This window comes from Pseudoliparis swirei, chromosome 1, assembly GCF_029220125.1.
Source record: "Pseudoliparis swirei isolate HS2019 ecotype Mariana Trench chromosome 1, NWPU_hadal_v1, whole genome shotgun sequence".
Classification (NCBI taxonomy): domain Eukaryota; kingdom Metazoa; phylum Chordata; class Actinopteri; order Perciformes; family Liparidae; genus Pseudoliparis; species Pseudoliparis swirei.
This window is the reverse complement of record NC_079388.1, coordinates 20,817,367-20,841,446: the sequence shown is the minus strand read 5'-3', so window position 1 is coordinate 20,841,446 and position 24,080 is coordinate 20,817,367. Positions and strand designations below refer to the sequence as shown.

Below are 24,080 nucleotides of genomic sequence, written 5' to 3'. Positions count from 1 at the left end.
GATGTGTTGATGTGTGTGTGATGTGTTGATGTGTGTGTGATGTGTTGATGTGTGTGATGTGCTGATGTGTGATGTGTTGGATGTGTGATGTGTTGATGGATGTGTTGATGTGCGGCATGTTGTTGTGTGAAAGGAACACCTGAACACTAAGGGTAAAGACACCTGGACACTAAGGTGAACACACCTGAACACTGAGGTAAGACACCTGGGCAACTCAGGGGTAAGACACCTGGACACTGGGGTAAAGACACCTGAACACTAAGGGTAAAGACACCCTGAACACTAAGGTAAAGACACCTGAACACTAAGGGTAAGACACCTGAACACTGAGGGTAAAGACACCTGGACATAAGTGGGGTACCTGAACACTAGAGTAAAGACACCCTGAACACTGGAGTGAGACACCCTGGACACTAAGAATTAGAACACCTGAACACTAATTAAGACACAGTTACTAAAATTAAGACACTGAACACTAAGGGTGAGACACTGAACACCCAAAATTAAGACACCCTGGACACTAAGGTAAGACACCTGGACACTAAGGGTAGAACACCTGGACACTAAGGTTAAAGACACCTGAACAATACGATGAACACCTGAACACTAGGGTAAAAACACCCAACACTAAGTAAAACCTGAACACTAAAGGGTGAACACCTGACCTAAGGGTAGACACCTAGACACTAGGTAAAGACACCTTACTAAGGGTAAGAACACCCCTGGACACTAAGGGTAAGAACACACAATTTTAAATTAAGACACCTGAACACTAGGGTAAGACACCTGGGTACTAAGGGTAAAACACTGGACATAAAATTAAAGACACTGAACACTAAAGATGAACCCTAGACACTAGGGTAAAGACACTGGGCCTATAAAGAATAAGACACCTGGACGCAAGTCAAGACCTGAACACTAAAGTGAACCTGGACACTAAGGTAAGACACTAGACACTAAGGGTAAAGATGCCTGAACACTAATTAAAGAACACCTAACCTAGAGGTAGACACCTGAACCTGAGGTGAACACCCTGGACACTAAGGGGTAAAGACACCTGAACACTAAAGATGAAGACACCTGGACACTGGGGTAAGACACCCTGAACACTAAGGGTAAAAGATACCTGAACACTAAGGTGAAAGACACTGAACACTAAGGTAAAGACACGCTGGACACTAAGGTAAAGACACACTGGACACTAAGGGTAGAAGACCTGAACACTAAGAGTAAAGACACCTGGGCACTAAGGGTAACTTACACTCTGGACCAAGGGTAAAGACACCTGGAACACTAGAAGGGTAAAAGAACACCTGGACACAAGGGTAAGACACCTGAACACTAAGGCGGTAAAGAGACACCTGGAACACTAAGGGTAAAGACACCTGGGACACTGGGGTGCAGACACTGGACACTAAGGGTAAAGACACCCTGGACTACTAAGGTTGAAGAAGACACCTGAACACTAAGGGTAAAGACACCTGGAATACTCAGGGTAAAGACACCTGAACACTAAGGGTAAAGACACCTGAACACTGATGGTAAAGACACCCTGGACACTAAGGGTAAGACACCTGAACACTAAGGGTAAAGACACCTGAACACTCAGGGTAAAGACACCCTGGACACCAAGGCAAAGACACCAAATTATGGCAAAGACACCGGAACACTAAGGCAAAGACACCCGACTAAGGGTAAAGACACCTGAACACTTAAGTGTAAAGACACCTGAACACTAAGGGTAAAGTGACACCTGAACACTAAGGGTAAAGACACCTGAACACTAAGGTAATTGAGACACTGGACACCAAGGAGTAAAGACACCCTGAACATTAAGATGGTAAAGACACCTGGGCACTAAAGAGTTAAGACACCCTGAACACTAAGGGTAAAGACACCTGAACACTCAAGGGCAAAGACACCCTGAACACTAAGGGTAACGACACCTGAACACTAAGGGTAAAAGATCACCTGACACTAAGGGTAAAGACACCTGAACACTAAGGGCAAAGACACCTGGACACTAAAGTAAAGACACCTGGAACACTAAGGGTAAAGACATACCTGAACAAAGGGTAAAAGCACACCTGAACACTAAGAGTAAAGACCTGAACACTCAAGGGTACAAGGCCTGGACACTAAGGGTAAAGACACCTGAACACTAAGTGGAAGACACCTGGACACTCAGGGTAAAGACACCTGAACACTGAAGGGTAAAGACACCTGGACACTAAGGGTAAAGACATCCCTGAACACTAAAAAGGGTAAAGACACCCTGAACTACTAAGGAGTAAAGACACCTCGAACACAGGGCAAGGACACTAAGATACCTGAACACTAAGGCAAAGACACCTGGACACTAAGGGTAAAGACAATCTGAACACTAAGGGTAAAGACTACTTGGACACCAAGGGTAAAGACACCTGAACACTAAGGGTAAAGACACCCTGAACACTAAGGCAAATGACACCTGGGACACTAAGGGTAAAGACACCTGAACACTAAGGGAAGACACCTGACACTCAGGTAAAGACACCGGGACAATTAAGGGTAAAGACACCTGAACACTAAGGTAAAGACACTAACACTAAGGGAAGACACCTAATACTGGCGAAAAGACACCTGGACACTAAGGGTAAAGACACCTGAACACTAAAATTAAAGACACCTGGACACTAAGGGTAAAGACATCCCCGGACACTAAGGGTAAAGACACCTGAACACTAAGGGTAAAGACATCCCTGAACACTAAGGTAAGACACCTGGAACACTAAATTAAAGACACCTGAAACACTAAGGGTAAAGACATCTGAACACTAAGGGTAAAGACACCTGGAACACTATGGTAAAGACACCTGAACACTAAGGGTAAAGACACCTGAACACTAAGGGTAAAGACACTCTAGACTAAGAGTGCAAAGATACCTGAACACTCGTTATAAAGACACCCGGTAGTCAAGGGCAAAGACACCTGAACACTGGGGGTAAAGACACCTGAACACCAAGAGAAGACACCTGAACACTAAGGGCAAAGACACCTGAACACTAAGGGTAAAGACACCTGAACACTAAGGCTAAAGACATCTGAACACTAAGGGTAAAAGACACCTGGACAGGCTCAAGGAGTAATGACACCTGGACACTAAGGGTAAAGATACCTGGAACACTAAGAGTAAAGACACCTGGAAACACTAAGGGTAAAGACACCCACAGACACTAAGGGTAAAGACAGCTGAACACTAGGAGTAAAGACATCTGAACACTAAGAGGTGAAGACACCTGGAACACTAAGAGTAATGACACCCCTGGACACTAAATTGCAAAAGACACCTGAACACTAAGGGTAGAACACCTGGACACTAAGGGTAAAGACACCTGGGAACACTAAGGTAATGACACCTGGACACTAAGGGTAAAGAACATCCTGAAACACTAAGGGTAAAGACACCTACAGACACTAGGGTAAATGACACCTGGAACACTGGGGTAAAGACACCTGGATTACTAAGGGTAAAGACACCTGGGACACTAAGGGTAGAGATACCTGAACACTAAGAGTAAAGACAGCTGAACACTAAGGTGAAAGACACCTGGGACACTAAGGGTAAAGACACCTGAACACTAAGATTAAAGACACCTGAACACTAAGGGTAAAAGACACCTGAACACTAAGAGTAAAGACACCTGAACACTAAGGTGTAAAGACACCTGAACACTCAAGGGTAAAGACACCTGGACACTACAGGTAAAGACACCTGGAACACTAAGGGTAAAGACACCTGAACACTGAGGCAAAGACACCTGGACACTAAGGGTAAAGACACCTGAACACTAAGAGTGAAAGACACCCTGAACACTAAGGGTAAAGACACCTGGACACTAAGTGCAAAGACACCTGAACACTAAGAGTAAAGACACCCTGGACACTAAGGGTTAAGACACCTGAACACTAAGAGTAAAGACACCTGAACACTAAGGGCAAAGACACCTGGAACACTAAGGGCAAAGACACCCTGGACACTAAGGGTAAAGACACCTGAACACTAAGAGTAATGACACCTGGACACTATGGGGTAAAGACATCCCTGAACACTAAGAGGTGAACACACCTAGAACACTAAGGGTAAGACACCTGGAACACTAAGGGTAAAGACACCTGAACACTAAGGGGTAAAGACACCTGCCTAAGGGTAAGATACCCAACACTAAGAGTAAAGACACCTGAACAGCTAAGGGTAAAGACACCTGGACACTAAAGGGTAAAGACACCTGAACACTGGGAGTAAAGACACCTGAACACTAAGGTAAGCAAAGACATCCTGAAACACTAAGAGTAAAGCACACCTGAACACTAAGGGTAATGACACCTCGAACACTAAGGGTAAAGACACCTGGACACTAAGGGTAAAGACACCCTGAACACTAAGAGCAAAGGGTAAGACACCTGGAACACTAGAGTAAAGACACCTGAAAACACTAGGGTGAAAAGACACCTGAACACCTAAGGGTAGGAAGACACAGGACACTAAGGCGGCAAGACACCTGGACACTAAGGGGTAATGAACACCCAATACTGAAGTAAAGACACCTGGACACTAAGGGTAAAGACACCTGAACACTAAGAGGTAAAGACATCTGAACACTAAGGGTAAGTACACCTGAAATACTAAGAGTAATGACACCTGGACACTAAGGCAAGAACACCTGAACACTAAGGGTAAAGACACCTGGACACTAAGGGTAAAGACACCTGAACACTAAGGGTAAAGACACCTGAACACTGAGGGTAAGACACCTGGTTTTTAAAGTGAGCCCCTGAACACTAAGGGTAAAGACACCTGAACACTAAGGGTAAAGACACCTGAACACTGAGGGTAAAGACACCTGGACACTAATGGCGGATGAACACCCTGAACACTAAGGGTAAAGACATCTGAACACTAATTAAAAACACCCTGGACACTAAGGTAGGAGCCCCTGAACACTAGAGGGTAAAGACACCTGAACACTAAAGTGAACACCTGGACACTAAGGTAAAGACACCCTGGACACTAATTAAAGAACCCTGAACACTAAGGGTAAAGACACCTGGACACTAGAGATGGGCTTTGGACACTAGGGTAGACACCTGGACACTAGGGTAAGACACCTGGACCTAAGTGAAGACCCTGAACACTAAGGTAAGAACACCCTGAACACTAAAAGTGCAGAACACCCTGGACACTGGGGTAAAGACCCCTGAGCACTAAGGTAAAGACACCTGGGCTGAGGTAAAGTACCCTGGACACTGAGGTAAGACACCTGGACACTAGGGTAGGAACCCCTGGACACTAAGGGTAAGACCCTGAACACTAAGGGTAAAGACACCTGGACACTAAGGGTAGACACCTGGACACTAAGGGTAAGAACCTGAACACTGGGGGTAAAGACACCTGGACACTAAGAATTAAGAAACCCCCTGAACACTAAGGTAAGACACCTAGACACTGAGGTGGGGCCTGCCAGACACTAAGGTGAGCGACCACCCTGAACACTGGGGTAACACCTTGACACTGGGGTAAGACCCTGAACACTAAGTGCAAAAGACACCTGTCATGACTCATGAGTCTCATAACTCATGACTCATGAGCCTCCTCACAGTCCTCCAGGCTGTAGGTGAAGGTCGAAGGTCAACGAGGGCCTTGACCCCTCGTTCATGTGTGACGGCTGTATTCTCTCTCCTGGCCACCAGGGGGAAAGCTCCTCCCCTCATCCACCTTGACCGATTGTCTTCATCGGTTTCTGCTCCTAAAGGTTCAGGTTCAGGTCAAAGGTCAAACCTCTTCGACCTCGAGGCTCCTCGAAGAGGTTTGACCTTTGACCTGAACCGGTCGACTACAACAGGAAGTCCTGTTTGGCTCTGTGGGGTCAAGGCCCTCGTTGACCTTCGACCTTCACCTACAGCCTGTAGGATCTGTGCCCGCCTCTGACCCCACTGCCCCGAGTGGAGGAACCTTACCTTGACCCCCCGCCGGCTGAGGAAGCAGAGAGACGAGGACGAAGGCCAGCAGGCCGAGGCTCGGCCCGACGGAGAAGTGCATTCTGGGAGCAGCTGACGGGAAGATACACCTGGAGGAGAGGAAACAAGGGGGGAAGGAAGAGAGGAAGGAGGAGGGAGGTGGTGAGGGAGGGGAGGAGACGAGAAGGGAAGGAAGAGAGGAAGGAGGAGGGAGGTGGTGAGGGAGGGGAGGAGACGAGAAGGGAAGGAAGAGAGGAAGGAGGAGGGAGGTGGTGAGGGAGGGGAGGAGACGAGAAGGGAAGGAAGAGAGGAAGGTAGTGGAAGGTTGCGAGGGAGGAGAGGAAGGTGAAAAGAAGGAAGTGAGTCAAGTGAGGAAGGAAGGGGAAGGTGAGAAGATGAGAAGGGGAGGAAGAGAGGAAGGTAGTGGAAGGTGGTGAGGGAGGAGAGGAAGGTGAAAAGAAGGGAGTGAGTCAAGTGAGGAAGGAAGGGGAAGGTGAGAAGACGAGAAGGGGAGGAAGAGAGGAAGGTAGTGGAAGGTGGTGAGGGAGAGAGGAAGGTGAAAAGAAGGAAGTGAATCAGGTGAGGAAGAAGGAGACCAGGGAAGTCAGAGAGGAAGGAAGAGAAGATGACAAGGTTTAATCTGAGTTCTTTTTTCCAGACTTTTGAATTAATAATATTTTGTTTCATCGCTCAAAGTAAATCTAAAACACGTTTCATAGTTTATCGTCATGGTAACCTGCAGAAATAAAGCTCCTCCCCTTTTTTCTTTTTTGCAGAATTCATCCTGTTATGATAACGCGCGAGTTAAAGTGCGCGCGCACCTCAGCGTGAAAGAGCCCAACTTTTAATTCCAGGTGATTCAGCGGGACTCGAACCCGCGGCGCCGCGGAGAGGAGCGCGTGCTCATGAGCCAGCGGCGCGCGCCCGAGGTCACGAGGTCACGGGAGATTCACTTTGCATCTTTACATCTTTACCTGGTCACTCTCACACCCCCCCCCCCACACACACACACACACACACATGATGACACACATCATATCATAAATTCCATTATTGTGTAATAAAGCCACCGGAAGTTATTTCCCTCTAATTGACGCGCGCTCAGGTGAGACACGTCGCGCCAGCCGGAGGAAAACAAGGCTGCAAGCAGTTTAACAATTATCTAAATATTAATATTGATATATAAATACATATGTATATATATATATAAATGTGTGTGTGTGTGTGTGAGAGGAGCAGCCGTACCTTCTCGCTCTCCTCCGGACAGGCGGCACGAGGAGCTCTCCGGTTCCCCCCCAAAGCGGCTCTGATCCGCGCTGCTCCCCGACGGGAGCAAGCTGGCGGCAGGGAGGCGCCGCACTTCCGGGGCGGAGTTTCAAAATAAAACACACGATTCACATACAACGTCGAACTCCCAAAACCATTGCTGCTGTTGAGACTTAGAAAAAACGTCAATGCTTTAATATTTGAGTTCGTTTCTTTTCATGCTACTTTTCTACTTTCCCATCTAATTATTAATTAAGGTGTTTGTATAAAAATATATATATATTTAAAAAAAATATAAAAAATATTTAATTCATAATTAAAAGATATATTTTAAATAAATTATATTTAAAAAATATATATATTAAAAAATATATTAAAAAAATATCTTAAATATAATATATATATATATAAAAAACTGAAGTTCCTCAATAATTTCCACAATTATAGCTGAATCAATCAATTAATTAATCTGTCGACAGAAAAGTGGTTTCAAATGATATTAATACATGAGTACAGAATAATCTAATGATATGATATGAAATAGTTTAATTCTCATGCTAGACAGTTTTTATTTTATTTTCTGCATTAAGTATCAGGAAACTGTATATAGCATACTTAAAGTAGTAAAAGTTTACATTCTAATTCCTGTTTATACGTACTTATATACTTTTACTTAAAGTGGCAACCTCAAATAATTTCCTTAAAACAAATGTCTGTTCAGTCACATCTATATCGAGGCTAAAAGTCCAATAAATCATATATATATATATATACACAAAATAAAATATGATGTACCACAATGTTGATTGAGTATGAAAGTATTGTAAAATGAATATATAAATATATATATATTTTGTTTGCTGTTTACACACAAAACTAATGAAACTCTGAACACAATTTGGAAAACTTGTAGCTCGTGTATAAAAAATAAAAAAACAGCTTCAGGCCGCTAAACTTTAAACATAACCCTGACATTTAAGTCACATTAATTGTATCGGGTATTTCCACTGTGTGGTATTCGTACTTTTACTTAAATAAATAGCAAAACACTTCCTCTCCTGTCAAATAGAGAACCGAGGGTCTCCTGTGAGGTCACAGCTTCGTGCACACGTCGATCAAATCGACAGAAAATTCAGGTCCATTGATTTTGATCTTCTTTTATTTTGAAGGTTCGGGTGCGTCTTCACTTCCGGCGTCGTCTCCCGCAGCTTGACGCCGCCGCTCGGTTGAGACTTGCAGCGGGCGGACGGGGTGTTTCCCGCCTCATTCTGCAGCCTGCAGCGACTCATTCCTGTTGGCAGAAGGAAACCTGTCGGGAGCCCCCCCCCCCCCCTCCAGGCGGTGCACCGGAAGAGTCCTCTCACCACGGCAGGTGTGGTGAACAAGGACGAGTTCAACTATCACTAGAGTTTATATAATGTTTATAAACACAATTATATATATTATATAATTAATACAGACATTTATTTGTAGCAGCACCAAGCAAGGATAACATATGAAATAATAGAACATGTACAATATGTATAAAATAATATACAAATTAAATAATATACAATAAATATTATATAAAATATAATTTTTATATAATACAATAACACATAAAATAATGTATGAATAAAATAAAATATATCATGAAAATAATATGTATATATGTATAATAGGCATAATATAATATATTGATAACATAATATATACGATATATTATATAAAATAATATATTAATATAAAACAATAATATAAAATGAATAAATAATATTATATATATTATGAATATAATACATTATAATAATATATTTATAATATGTATAAAATCATATATAAATAATATATGCTACATATTATCTAGAATAATATATACAATATAATATACAATAATATATTGTAGAGGAAAAAAATATATTAATAAATATGAAAAATATAAATTAATTGGGGGTTTTATAATAGTGTTATTATGGGGTTTTTATGGGGTTATTATAATAGTGTTATTATGGGGTTATAATAGTGTTATTATGAGGTTATTATGTTATTATAATGGTGTTATAATGTTATTATCATAGTGTTATTATGAAGTTATTATGTTATTATAATGGTGTTATAATGGTGTTATAATGGTGTTATAATGTTATTATAATAGTGTTATTATGTTGTTATAATAGTGTTATTATGGGGTTATTATGTTATCCTAATGGTATTATTATGTTGTTATTATGGTGTTATAATGTTATTATAATAGTGTTATTATGTTGTTATAATAGTGTTATGGGGTTATTATGTTATTTTAATAGTGTTATTATGTTGTTATAATAGTGTTATGATGGGGTTATTATGTTATCCTAATGGTGTTATAATGGTGTTATTTTGGGGTTATTATGTTGTTATTATGGTGTTATAATGTTCTTAAAATAGTGTTATTATGGGGTTATTATGTTATTATTATGGTGTTATAGTGTTATTATAATAGTGTTATTCTGGGGTTATTATGTTATTATAATGGTGTTATAATGCTATTATAATAGTGTTATAATGTTATTATAATAGTGTTATTATGTTGTTATAATAGTGTTATTATGGGGTTATTATGTTATTATAATCGTGTTATTATGTTGTTATAATAGTGTTATTATGGGGTTATTATGTTGTTATAATGGTGTTATGTTATTAAAATAGTGTTATTATGTTGTTATAAGAGTGTTATAATGGTGTTATAATGTTATTAAAATAGTGTTATTATGTTGTTATATTGGTGTTATAATGTTCTTATAATAGTGTTATTATGACGTTATTATGTTATTATAATGGTGTTATAATGGTGTTATTATGTTTTTATAATAGTGTTATGGGGTTAATAATGGGGTTTAAAATGTTATAATGGTGTTATTAAGTTGCTATAATAGTGTTATTATGTTGTTATAATAGTGTTATTATGGGGTTATTATGTTGTTATAATACTGTTATTATGTTGTTATTATAGTGTTATTATGGGGTTATTATGTTGTTATAATAGTGTTATTATGTTGTTATAATGGTGTTATAATGTTGTTATAATAGTGTTATTATGGGGTTATTATGTTGTTATAATGGTGTTATAATGGTGTTATAATGTTATTATAATAGTGTTATTATGTTGTTATAATGGTGTTATTATGTTGTTATAATAGTGTTATTATGTTGTTATAATGGTGTTATTATGTTGTTATAATGGTGTTATTATGGGGTTATTCCGCGCTACGCGGGCTGCTCCTCATGTGTTCCCTGACAGTGAGATGTCAGATTTGATGAACATGTCTAACGCTCAAAGGAATCTGTTGTTGCCGTGACGATGAGGAGAGCAGCTCAAAGGAAGCTGATCCTCTTCCTCTCTGAATGTGTCTCGACAAGCTCAGTCAGAGCCGAACACCTGGAATTCTTCTCAAATCCTCGGGGACTTTCAGGAATGCTGTCCTTCCTTTCCCTGAGACGAGAGGAGAGGAGACAAGAGGACACGAGAGGAGACGAGTGGAGAAGACAGTGGATGAGAGGAGTGGAGAGGAGAGGAGAGTAGAGGAAACGAGAGGAGAGGAGACGAGAGGAGACGAGAGGAGAGGAGAGGAGAGGAGACGAGAGGAAACGAGAGGAGACGAGAGGAGAGGAGACAAGAGGAGGAGAGGAGTGGAGAAGACAGTGGATGAGAGGAGTGGAGAGGAGAGGAGAGTAGAGGAAACGAGAGGAGAGGAGAGTAGAGGAGACAAGAGGAAACGAGAGGAGACGAGAGGAGAGGAGAGTAGAGGAGACGAGAGGAAACGAGAGGAGACAAGAGGAGAGGAGACAAGAGGACACTAGAGGAGAGGAGAGGAGAGTAGAGGAGACAAGAGGAAACGAGAGGAGACAAGGAGAGGAGGACCTGGTTCTGGTTCTGGTGTTGGTTCTGGTTCAGGTTCAGGTGTTGGTTCTGGTTCAGGTGTTGGTTCTGGTTCTGGTGTTGGTTCTGGTTCTGGTTCAGGTTCAGGTGTTGGTTCAGGTTCTGGTTCAGGTGCTGGTTCTGGTTCTGGTTCTGGTTCAGGTGTTGGTTCTGGCTCAGGTGTTGGTTCTGGTTCAGGTGTTGGTTCTGGTTCAGGTTCAGGTGTTGGTTCAGGTGTTGGTTCTGGTTCAGGTGCTGGTTCTGGTTCTGGTTCAGGTGTTGGTTCTGGTTCAGGTTCAGGTGCTGGTTCTGGTTCTGGTTCAGGTTCAGGTGTTGGTTCAGGTTCTGGTTCAGGTGTTGGTTCTGGTTCAGGTTCAGGTGTTGGTTCAGGTTCTGGTTCAGGTGCTGGTTCTGGTTCAGGTGTTGGTTCTGGTTCAGGTGCTGGTTCTGGTCTAGTTGTGAGTCTCTTTGTGGTCAGGTGAGCGTAGGAACACCTGAAGGTGACTGTCCTCTCCTCCTTTGTGTCGTTGACCCTTGACCCTTACAGGTGACCTCTTGACCCTGAACTCCGATCACCGGAGGATTCCCCTTGTTGACGAGAGAGAGCGTCGTCATGACGACCGCATCTCCTTCTGGAGGCTTCAGATTAAGATTTACACTCCGTCTGTTTGTTGGTGAAGGAGAAGGAAGCAACACACACACACACACACACACACAGACACACACAGACACACACACACCTACACACACAGACACACACACACACACACACACACACACACACAGACACACACACACCTAGACACGCACACACACACACACAGACACACACACACACACAGACACACACACACCTACACACAGACACACACACACACACACACACACACACAGACACACACACACACAGACACACACACACAGACACACACACACACACACACACACACACACACACACACACACACACACAGACACACACACACACACACACACACACACACACACACACACACACACACACACACACACACACACAGACACACAGACACACACACACATACACAGACACACACACACACACATACACACACACACACACACACACACAGACACACAGACACACACACACACACAGACACACACACACAGACACACACACACAGACACACACCTACACACAGACACACACACACACACACAGACACACACACACACACACACACAGACACACACACATAGACACACACACACACACAAAGACACAGACACACACACATGCAGGTGCTGCCCCCACCTGGTGGAGTTGCAGCCGCCATGAAACAAACCCGAGATGCTTCACCTGGGCTCTGAGTCTCAGCCCATTTCTGACTTAGCGCCCAACATACAACCTTTGTTGTTGTTGTTGTTGTTGTTCACTTGGAGGATTTCCTGAATCGACAGAAGAGAATTGTTTGTTTGTTTATATTTTTATTTAGGTAAAAGTGAGGAAGAGTAGAGAAATCTCTCGATGAGCACAAACAGTGACAGGTGAGGACAGAGGGAAGGAAACGCCCAGAGGCCTCGGCCATGTGACCTTCAGGTTGACCTCCAGCAGCTCACAGGAGGCCTCGGCCATGTGACCTTCAGGTTGACCTCAGCGGCTCCACGGAGGCCTCGGCCATGTGACCTTCAGGTTGACCTCCAGCGGCTCACAGGAGGCCTCAGCCATGTGACCTTCAGGTTGACCTCCAGCGGCTCACAGGAGGCCCGCCATGTGACCTTCAGGTTGACCTCCAGCGGCTCACAGGAGGCCTCAGCCATGTGACCTTCAGGTTGACCTCCAGCGGCTCACAGGAGGCCTCGGCCATGTGACCTTCAGGTTGACCTCCAGCAGCTCACAGGAGGCCTCGGCCATGTGACCTTCAGGTTGACCTCCAGCAGCTCACAGGAGGCCTCGGCCATGTGACCTTCAGGTTGACCTCCAGCGGCTCACAGGAGGCCTCAGCCATGTGACCTTCAGGTTGACCTCCAGCAGCTCACAGGAGGCCTCGGCCATGTGACCTTCAGGTTGACCTCCAGCGGCTCACAGGAGGCCTCGGCCATGTGACCTTCAGGTTGACCTCCAGCGGCTCACAGGAGGCCTCGGCCATGTGACCTTCAGGTTGACCTCCAGCGGCTCACAGGAGGCCTCGGCCATGTGACCTTCAGGTTGACCTCCAGCGGCTCACAGGAGGCCTCAGCCATGTGACCTTCAGGTTGACTTCCAGCGGCTCTCAGGAGGCCTCGGCCATGTGACCTTCAGGTTGACCTCCAGCAGCTCACAGGAGGCCCCGCCATGTGACCTTCAGGTTGACCTCCAGCAGCTCACAGGAGGCCTCGCCATGTGACCTTCAGGTTGACCTCCAGCGGCTCACAGGAGGCCTCGGCCATGTGACCTTCAGGTTGACCTCCAGCTCACAGGAGGCCCCTGCCTGTGACCTTCAGGTTGACCTCCAGCGGCTCTCAGGAGGCCTCGGCCATGTGACCTTCAGGTTGACCTCCAGCAGCTCACAGGAGGCCTCGGCCATGTGGCCTTCAGGTTGACCTCCAGCGGCTCACAGGTGGCCCCGCCATGTGACCTTCAGGTTGACCTCCAGCGGCTCACAGGAGGCCTCAGCCATGTGACCTTCAGGTTGACCTCCAGCGGCTCACAGGAGGCCTCGCCATGTGACCTTCAGGTTGACCTCCAGCGGCTCACAGGAGGCCTCGGCCATGTGACCTTCAGGTTGACCTCCAGCGGCTCACAGGAGGCCTCAGCCATGTGACCTTCAGGTTGACCTCCAGCAGCTCACAGGAGGCCTCGGCCATGTGACCTTCAGGTTGACCTCCAGCAGCTCACAGGAGGCCTCGGCCATGTGACCTTCAGGTTGACCTCCAGCAGCTCACAGGAGGCCCTGCCATGTGACCTTCAGGTTGACCTCCAGCAGCTCACAGGAGGCCCTCGGCCATGTGACCTTCAGGTTGACCTCCAGCGGCTCACAGGAGGCCTCGGCCATGTGACCTTCAGGTTGACCTCCAGCGGCTCACAGGAGGCCTCGGCCATGTGACCTTCAGGTTGACCTCCAGCGGCTCACAGGAGGCCTCGGCCATGTGACCTTCAGGTTGACCTCCAGCGGCTCACAGGAGGCCTCAGCCATGTGACCTTCAGGTTGACCTCCAGCGGCTCACAGGAGGCCTCGGCCATGTGACCTTCAGGTTGACCTCCAGCAGCTCACAGGAGGCCTCGGCCATGTGACCTTCAGGTTGACCTCCAGCAGCTCACAGGAGGCCTCGGCCATGTGACCTTCAGGTTGACCTCCAGCGGCTCTCAGGAGGCCTCGCCATGACCTTCAGGTTGACCTCCAGCGGCTCACAGGAGGCCTCCGCCATGTGACCTTCAGGTTGACCTCCAGCGGCTCACAGGAGGCCTCGGCCATGTGACCTTCAGGTTGACCTCCAGCGGCTCACAGGAGGCCTCAGCCATGTGACCTTCAGGTTGACCTCCAGCGGCTCACAGGAGGCCTCGGCCATGTGACCTTCAGGTTGACCCAGCGGTTCACAGGAGGCGCCATGTGACCTTCAGGTTGACCTCCAGCTCACAGGAGGCCTCGGCCATGTGACCTTCAGGTTGACCTCCAGCGGCTCACAGGAGGCCTCGGCCATGTGACCTTCAGGTTGACCTCCAGCGGCTCACAGGAGGCCTCAGCCATGTGACCTTCAGGTTGACCTCCAGCGTGTTCCAGGAGGCTCGGCCATGTGACCTTCAGGTTGACCTCCAGCAGCTCACAGGAGGCCTCGGCCATGTGACCTTCAGGTTGACCTCCAGCAGCTCACAGGAGGCCTCGGCCATGTGACCTTCAGGTTGACCTCCAGCAGCTCACAGGAGGCCTCGGCCATGTGACTCAGGTTGACCTCCAGCGGCTCACAGGAGGCCTCGGCCATGTGACCTTCAGGTTGACCTCCAGCGGCTCACAGGAGGCCTCGGCCATGTGACCTTCAGGTTGACCTCCAGCGGCTCACAGGAGGCCTCAGCCATGTGACCTTCAGGTTGACCTCCAGCAGCTCACAGGAGGCCTCGGCCATGTGACCTCAGGTTGACCTCCAGCAGCTCACAGGAGGCCTCGGCCATGTGACCTTCAGGTTGACCTCCAGCAGCTCACAGGAGGCCTCGGCCATGTGACCTTCAGGTTGACCTCCAGCAGCTCACAGGAGGCCTCGGCCATGTGACCTCAGGCTGACCTCCAGCGGCTCACAGGAGGCCTCGGCCATGTGACCTTCAGGTTGACCTCCAGCTGCCTCACAGGAGGCCCTCGCCATGTGACCTTCAGGTTGACCTCCAGCGGCTCACAGGAGGCCTCGCCATGTGACCTTCAGGTTGACCTCCAGCAGCTCACAGGAGGCCTCGCCATGTGACCTTCAGGTTGACCTCAGCGGCTCACAGGAGGCCTCAGCCATGTGACCTTCAGGTTGACCTCCAGCAGCTCACAGGAGCCTCAGGCCATGTGACCTTCAAGGTTGTCCAGCTGCTCACAGGAGGCTCGGCCATGCCATGGACCTGTCACAGGTTGACCTCCAGGCTGGCTCACAGCCTCAGCCATCCTTCAGGTTGACCTCCAGCAGCAGGAGGCCTACGCCCATGTGTACCAGAGATTTGACCTCCAGCGGCTGGCCCTCGCCATGTGACCTTCAGGTTGACCTCCAGCAGCTCACAGGAGGCCTCGGCCATGTGGCCTTCAGGTTGAGCCTCCAGCTCACCCAGGAGGCTCCCAGCCATGTGACCTTCAGGTTGACCTCCCCAGCTGCTCACAGGAGGCCTCAGCCATGTGACCTTCACAGGTTGACCCTCCATGCAGTCACAGGAGGCCCTCAGCGGACCTTCAGGTTGACCTCAGCGGCTCACAGGAGGCCCCAGCCATGTGACCTTCAGGTTGACCTCCAGCGTGCTCACAGAGGCCTCGGCCATGTGACCTTCAGGTTGACCTCGCTCACAGGAGGCCTCGCCATGTGACCTTCAGGTTGACCTCCAGCGGCTCACAGGAGGCCCGCCATGTGACCAGGCTGACCTCCAGCGAGGCCTCGCCATGGACCTTCAGGTTGACCTCCAGCAGCTCACAGGAGGCCTCGCCATGACCTTCAGGTTGCCCTCCAGCGGCTCACAGGAGGCCTCAGCCATGTGACCTTCAGGTTGATTCCAGCAGCTCACAGGAGGCCTCGGCCTCAGGTTGACCTCCAGCGGCTCACAGGAGGCCTCAGCCATGTGACCTTCAGGTTGACCTCCAGCGGCTCTCAGGAGGCCTCGGCCATGTGACCTTCAGGTTGACCTCACAGGAGGCCTCGCCATGGCCCTCGGCCATGTGACCTTCAGGTTGACCTCCAGCAGCTCACAGGAGGCCTCGGCCATGTGACCTTCAGGTTGACCTCCAGCAGCTCACAGGAGGCCTCGGCCATGTGACCTTCAGGTTGACACAGAGGACACTTTGTCTCTGTCTTTGAGGCTCACGACGACTTTTCTTTTTAACGGCGCCATCTTTAATTACAACAAATAAAGTGAGTTGAAAGCTGAAGGGGAAGAGGCCACGCCTCCTGCAGGAGCCGCCGGGACGGAGCGGCGGCCATTTACAAAAATTAATTTTGCATGGAGGCCAAGTTGTGGAATCACAAGTTCAGGCGCCCCAATGTGACGCCTGTAGAGTCCCCCGTCGGATTACAGAGAAGACAAACACGAGGCTCCGCCTCCAACGCCGAACACCTCAGACATCACGCCTTCAGAGAGAAGACGGAGAATCAAATGTGACGTCACGAGGAGCCTTCTCATTTAGCATTTTATTTTGGGGGGGGGAACATTGTGTCTGATCCAGCCATCAAGGAGCAGCGCCAAGTGGACAAGTGGACAAGTGGACATGTTTGGCGTCGTTAGGGTGAAGCTCTCTTCGTCTCCTTTGAAGGAAACAAGTGTGAATCTACAGGAACTCAGGCACAGCGCCACCGCTTCTCCTGTTCTGTCCATCCTCAGAGTCTCTCCCTCCCTCCTCCTCCCTCTCTCCCTCCCTCTCTCCCTCTCTCCTCCTCTCTCTCCCTCCCTCTCTCCCCTCCCTCCCTCCTCCCCTCTCTCCTCCTCCCTCTCTCCCTCTGTCCTCCACCTCCTCCCTCCCCCTCCTCCTCCTCCTCCTCCTCCTCCTCCCTCTCTCCCTCCCTCCTCCTCCCTCTCTCTCCCTCCTCCCTCTCTCCCTCCCTCCTCCTCCCTCTCTCCCTCCCTCCCTCTCCTCCCTCTCTCCCTCCCTCCTCCCTCTCTCCCTCCCTCTCCTCTCCCTCTCCTCCCTCCTTCCCTCTCCTCTCCTCCCTCCCTCCCTCCTCCTCTCCTCCCTCTCTCCCTCCTCCTCCTCCTCCTCCCTCTCTCCCTCCTCCTCCCTCCCTCCTCCCTCTCTCCCTCCTCCTCTCTCCTCCCTCCTCCTCCATCCTCCCTCCTCCTCCCTCCTCTCTCCTCCCTCCCCTCCTCCCTCCTCCCTCCCTCCTCCTCCCCCTCCTCCTCCTCCTCTCCCTCCTCCTCCTCTCCCTCCTCCCCTCCCTCTCCTCCCTCCTCTCTCCCTCCCTCCTCCCCTCCTCTCCCTCCTCCTCCCTCTCCCTCCTCCTCCTCCTCTCCTCCTCCTCTCTCCCTCTCCTCCCTCCTCCCTCCCTCCCTCCTCCTCCTCCCTCCTCCCTCTCTCCTCCTCCCTCCCTCCCTCCCTCCTCCTCCCTCCTCCCTCCCTCCCTCCCTCCCTCTCTGGTCGCTCAGTGGTCGCTCTCCTCCATCACCTCCATCACCACGGTTCTGGGTCCCGTGAGGATCAGGTGGCTGACGGCCCGGTAGTCCAGATTCAGGACGTTGAGGCCATTGAGAGAAACCATGAACTGACAAACCTGGAAGTGGAGGAGAGAGAGAGAAAGAGAGAGAGAGGAAGAGAGAGAGAGAGAGAGAGAGATCTTGATGGACATGCAGTAAAGTTAACGTTGTGAAATGACAGCCTCGGTTATGATGAATAAATACTCATAAATAAATGTGAATAAAAACACGATGGAGAATCAGCTGTTGGCTCTGTAAGTAAAAAATAATACAATATTTACATATACAATATCTACAAACTGTGTCAATTCAGAATAAAACCAAATCAATAGATTTAAATATTCTTGGATTGATCCTTGAAGGTTATAAAAATAAAAAAATAAAAAGTTTTGTGTGAAAAGGAGAAAGTCACCGTCTTCACGCCGTTGTTCAACTCTTGGGACACGGACAGCGTCTCCTGGGTGAAAGTCACACATGTATTCGACCCGTTGATGACACCATGTGGTCTCCCTCCCTTATCCCTTATTATATTATTACTTTCCCCTCGATCAATAATCCAGCGTGCAGAAACGGACGATACATAAAAAAAATGGGTTTGAATGCATAAGCTGCAGTTCCTATCCTGGCCACTAGTTGCCACATCCACAAACTATTGAACATGAATGGGAAAACTTCTGCAAATTCAGCACATTTCTGTCTTTTCCTCCAACTACATTTCCCATGATGCCTTATTATAATAATAATATATATATATATATATATATATAATCTACCTTCATCCCGGCCGCGGCAGCCGGGCCGCCGGGCTCCACCGCCTGGATGTGGCACGGCCGGTCTCCCCTCACCACGAAGCCCCAGCCCACGGCATCGCCCACGATCTGCAGCGTGAAACACGGAGATGAAACCTCTGAGGGACGCGTCACCTGACACCGAGGCCGGAGCCCCGCCGCAAGCTAAGAGGTCAGAGGTCGCCGTGCCGTGAAGGTCTTCTTGGCGAAGGCTCCGGGTCTCTGCATCTCCTCGGTGCTCACCGGCCTCTTCAGGACTAGAACACCGAGAAAGAGAGGGAGGACATACGTCAACACGGAGAATATATCAAATATACATGAATATGAAATATATGTCTTTACAATGAGATACTAACGGTTGTTTTAACTGAATAAATACAAGAATAACATCAGGCTGTATAGAAGAAGACTTGAAACAATGTTTACTGAGGGAATACATCAAGAGAAAAGTAGAGTCACTATATAAACTTCTATACAACCAGAGGATCCCCCTGGTGGTCAGGAGAGAGAATGCAGCTTCAGCACATGAAGCATAGACTTCTATACAACCAGAGGAGTCGCCCCCTGGTGGTCAGTAGAGGGAATGCAGCTTTAACACATGAAGCATAGACTTCTATACAACCAGAGGAGTCGCCCCCTGGTGGTCAGGAGAGAGAATGTAGCTTTAACACATGAAGCATAGACTTCTATACAACCAGAGGAGTCGCCCCCTGGTGGTCAGGAGAGAGAATGCAGCTTTAACACATGAAGCATAGACTTCTATACAACCAGAGGAGTCGCCCCCTGGTGGTCAGGAGAGAGAATGCAGCTTTAGCACATGAAGCATAGACTTCTATACAACCAGAGGAGTCGCCCCCTGGTGGTCAGGAGAGAGAATGCAGCTTTAGCACCTGAAGCATAGACTTCTATACAAACAGAGGAGAGAAACATTGTTTTTTATGAACCTGATTTTGGGTTGTAGAGCACCGGGGAGGACGAAGAGGAGGAGGAAGAGGAGTCGTTGGATAGGCCGACTCCGCTCCTGCTGTATCTGCTGCCGTCACTGCAGCTCCTCATGCGGGCTCCTCCCTGACCTCCTGCCACCTCCTTCGCCTCCTTAGAAGAAGACACTGGCGGAGGGAGAGGAAGTCATGACGAGAGCTTTCTTCTTTTGTTCATAACTGACACAGTTTACTCAATTCATGGAGTCTTTTTACATAGACTTCTACACAACCAGAGGAGTCACCTCCTGGTGGCCAGGAGAGAGAATGCAGCTTTGAAACATGAAGCAAAAAAAGGGAAACAGTAAAAATGCTAAATATGAGATGTTGAAGCATAAAACCCAGAAATATCACCATATATACAAATATATACACTACCGTTCAAAAGTTTGGGGTCATCCAGACAATTTTGTGTCTTCCATGAAAACTCACTTTTATTTATCAAATGAATTGAAAATTGAATAGAAAATATAGTCAAGACATTGACAAGGTTAGAAATAATGATTAATATTTGAAGTATTAATTTTGTTCTTCAAACTTCAAAGGAAGGCCAGTTGTATAGCTTATATCACCAGCATAACTGTTTTCAGCTGTGCTAAGATAATTGCACACGGGTTTTCAAATCAGACATTAGTCTTCTAAGGCGATGATCAAACACAATGTACCATTAGAACACTGGAGTGATCGTTGATGGAAATGGGCCTCTATACACCTCTGGAGATATTTCATTAGAAACCAGACGTTTCCACCTAGAAGAGTCATTTACCACATTAACAATGTATAGAGGGTATTTATGATTAATGTTATCTTTATTGAAAAAACAGTGCTTTTCTTTGAAAAATAAAGACATTTCTAAGTGACCCCAAACTTTTGAACGGTAGTGTATATATACAAATATATATATATTTGTAGATATATATATTTGTATATATATATATATTTGTAGATATATATATTTGTATATATATATATATTTGTAGATATATATATTTGTATATTTGTATATATATATTTGTATATATATATATATATATATGTGTATATATATATTTGTATATATATATATATTTGTATATATATTTGTATATATATACACATACACACACGCAAGTTCACCTTCCTGGAAACATGTTGGTTTCAGGTACCGGCGTGTCTCTGTCTCGCAGTCTGCAGTGACGATGAAGACCAGAGACTTTGTTTAGAGAGAAGATCAATATCAGTTCATATTTCTGTAAAACGCCCCATGACACAAACGACTGACTCCTAAAACCATCGGTAGATTCTTGTGGACCGGTTCTGCTCGTCTCTAGAACCGTCTTTTGCGAAAGAGCTTTTAAAGTTTGAGTGTAAACTAGAAGGCGTGGTCGTGAACAGATCCATGAGAAGTCTTCTGAACGTCATCCTCCTGCTTCAGCAACAAACAAACACAACGAGGGCATTGTATGTAAATCCTCTGTCACGGGTGTGATTGTGGCCCAGGAGGACTGTGGATCACTCCCTGTGTTCCCTGGAAAGGACGCTGCTTAAAAAGAGTCTCAAAGCGATGAAAAGAAAAAGGTTTCCACTCAACTGGAGGGATGATTTGAGTCTGACGCGACGCTCCAAAGAGACTCGCTTACCAAACAGAGAGGAGCAATACGTGTTGCTGTGCATCCTTTGGTGACTGAACCGACCCCCGACCTCTTCGCCGCGGCCCCTACCTGCGGTGCGAGGCCCCATCTCTCAGCCGGGATCCGGTGGCTCTGAAGAAGAGGCGCTGCCGAGGACGACGACCCGTATGTGCTCCCAGAGACGTGGCCTCCGTCAGCTGCTGTGCGCTAACAGCTCTGAAACCGAAGGTGGTCAACACGTTAGAGTGTGTGAGTGAGTGTGAGTGTGAGTGTTAGCTAAATATTAAACCCTTGAACAAACAAAGTGACTCTGTGGAGGAGGAGACACATTTCCAGTCTGATTTTTTCCTCTGTGGTTAGTGAAGTAATAGAAGACACAATTTCGTTTGCTATTTTAAATTTTTTTAAATTATTATTTATTTTATTTATTATTATTTTTTTTCTTCAAATTGTATTTCTTTTATATATTTTATTTATTTCATGTATTTTATTTATTATTATTTTTATTTTATATATTTTATTTACTTATTTTAATTTATTTATTTTATTCTATTTATTTTATTCATTTTATTTTATATATTTAGTTTATTTTATTCATACATTTTATTAAGAAACGTAAGAAAAGATATAACTTGTAAGATATCAAGGAAAACTATAAACCTGCACATCGTAAATAATACAACAATCTCAACCACGAAATATATTTATAGAAATAGATAAATTGAGCAGAAAGATCGAAGCGTAAATGGCCGACTCAGCACCAACGACCTGAACAAGTCTGAACCCGACAGTCATCTGGAACAACGTGGCCGAGAATGACAACAACCAAGGAATGTGCAGCCTACATCAACAACAACAACAACACTGTCATCACCACGTTGCAGACAAAGTCAACACCGTCTGATAAACTCACATTCCGCTCACGAGCAACATTCCTCAGAGCTGATCAGAGATCAATCGGTGGCTTCGGCTCCACAAGTCAACGCGGCTTCGGCCCCGTTTAGTTTGTTGTTGTTTTGTTGTTGTGTGTTGACATCGGCTTTGTTCCTGCTTTCTTTTCTAACAACGGATCTCAGTGTTTAATATATTATCCAAATGAATAACATTGCAATCCTGTATTATAAAGTGTGACATGATACCAAGTATGGATCCTGAGTGTATCTCACTTTTTTAGACGGAGGTTTGGACCGCCCAGCTCATAAATACAAGGACACGTAAATACAGACATAAAGAAATACAGAAATGTAGAAATATATTTATTTCATGATTTCCTGTTTAATTGATTTATTCCTGTATTTATACATTCATTCAAGCATGTATTTATTTGTTCCTGTATTAATTTTTTTCTAGTTATTTAAACATTTATTTATCTGTTCCTGTATTTATTTATGTATGTATACATTTATTCAAGCATATATTTATTTATTCCTGTATTTATTTATTTATTCAACCATTTATTTATTTGTTCCTGTGTTGATTTATTTATTCATACATTTATTTAAGCATTTCTTTGTTCCTGTATTTATACATTTATTTATTTGTTCTTGTATTGATTTATACATCTTTTAAGCATTTAATTGTTCCTGTATTTATTTATTCATACATTTATTTAAGCATTTATTTATACTTAAGACATGTCCTCCATAGTGACGGTGCCACAGGGGGGATGGAGACTGACTGATGTTTCAATCATATCATATATAATCATATAAGCAGGGACTCAACAACCAATAGCATGTCCGCCTCTTCCCTTGAAGATAGCGTTGTGCTTTTCTCCTCCGATAAAGTATGAGGGACAATTGTTACAAGGTTGAGAAAAAGATCGTAAAATACTTAGTTAGGTTTAAGTCTGTGATATTACTTACTTGGGTTTAGGAAAACTTAGCGCTTTGAGTTTCAATATCTACTTTTTTAATAAGTTGCGTTACCTAAGTGCAGAGGCCACGTTACAAATAAATCAACATTTTACGCGGATTACATTCAAAATAATTGCGTATGTACGGCTACTAATGCTGGATAAGACTAAATTATGCAACAACATGCTTAAAGCTCGCTCAGGGCTGTTGACGACACGCTAAAAGGCTCCTTGGTGAAGGCTCAGGTCCGACCGGCCGAAACAAAGTCAGCAGTCGCTTGACCTTTGACCTCTGCTGGCCACCGTGGCAACAGAGCAGCATGTCCGTGGCACTTCAAGGATGTGTTTCCTACGGAGCAGCAGCTGTGGATGGAGCAGGGGGGGGGGGGGGGGGTTCAAGGAACGGTGCAGAGACGACGTCTCATCGGCCGCGAGTAATCAGTGTCTGCAGGCTTTCGCTCTTGAACGGCTCGCAGCCGGACAGCCCGACATCGGACAGTTGCAGGAGACGCCGCGCAGTCCTTCCTCTTTCGAGGCAACAGCGGCGGCGTGTGGCCGGCTAGCTGCGAGGCTCCTCCCCCTCAGTGGCCCTCGGGCTTCCCCCGGCTGCCAGGCAGAGGCATCTGGACACGGGCAAGGCCGTGATGGACCGAGTGGGACCGCCGGGGCCCGAGGACCGCCGGGGCCCGAGGCCGGGACCCGAGGCCGGGGCCCGAGGACCGCCGGGGCCCGAGGCCGGGGCCCGAGGCCGGGGCCCGAGGACCGGCCATTTGCTTGGAGACGACGCCACCAGATGGCTGCAACCCGGCGGTCCGGGAGCGGCGCGGGAAGTGGTGGAAAAAGTGTTCCTCAAACAGTTTGTGGGTGGCCTGCCGGCCGTCGGCGT

At 46.7% G+C, this 24,080-nt stretch overlaps 2 protein-coding genes across 2 annotated transcripts in view; both read right to left on the bottom strand.

Moving 5' to 3' along the window:
- Window positions 1-8,553, bottom strand: part of LOC130198412 (collagen alpha-1(XIV) chain-like) — a 50,395-nt gene extending 41,842 nt beyond the window's left edge. The window contains exons 1-3 of the mRNA XM_056421577.1: window positions 8,452-8,553; window positions 7,244-7,335; window positions 5,999-6,108 (exon numbers count right to left, since the gene is read on the bottom strand). Of these exons, the coding sequence (XP_056277552.1) occupies window positions 5,999-6,108; window positions 7,244-7,335; window positions 8,452-8,553 (304 nt within the window). The remainder of the gene's footprint in view (window positions 1-5,998; window positions 6,109-7,243; window positions 7,336-8,451) is intronic.
- Window positions 8,554-16,945: 8,392 nt separating this feature from the next.
- LOC130191745 (DEP domain-containing mTOR-interacting protein-like) lies at window positions 16,946-21,542 on the bottom strand. Its single transcript, XM_056411438.1, has 8 exons — window positions 21,430-21,542; window positions 20,846-20,921; window positions 19,694-19,858; window positions 18,939-19,006; window positions 18,735-18,839; window positions 18,374-18,418; window positions 17,934-18,038; window positions 16,946-17,078 (listed from the first exon to the last, which is right to left on the bottom strand). Exons 3-8 carry the CDS (start codon window positions 19,803-19,805, stop codon window positions 17,055-17,057), a joined length of 459 nt encoding a protein of 152 aa, XP_056267413.1. The 5' UTR covers window positions 19,806-19,858; window positions 20,846-20,921; window positions 21,430-21,542; the 3' UTR covers window positions 16,946-17,054.
- Between the last annotated feature and the right edge of the window lie 2,538 nt (window positions 21,543-24,080).

Coding starts and splice junctions, on each gene's coding strand:
- LOC130191745 (XM_056411438.1), bottom strand. CDS start 19,805: ATGAGGAGCTGCAGTGACGGCAGCAGATACAGCAGGAGCGGAGTCGGC. Junction 18,419..18,734: donor CTGCCGCGGCCGGGATGAAG/GTAGATTATATA, acceptor ACTTTCACCCAG/GAGACGCTGTCCGTGTCCCA. Junction 18,039..18,373: donor TGAACAACGGCGTGAAGACG/GTGACTTTCTCC, acceptor CTCCACTTCCAG/GTTTGTCAGTTCATGGTTTC.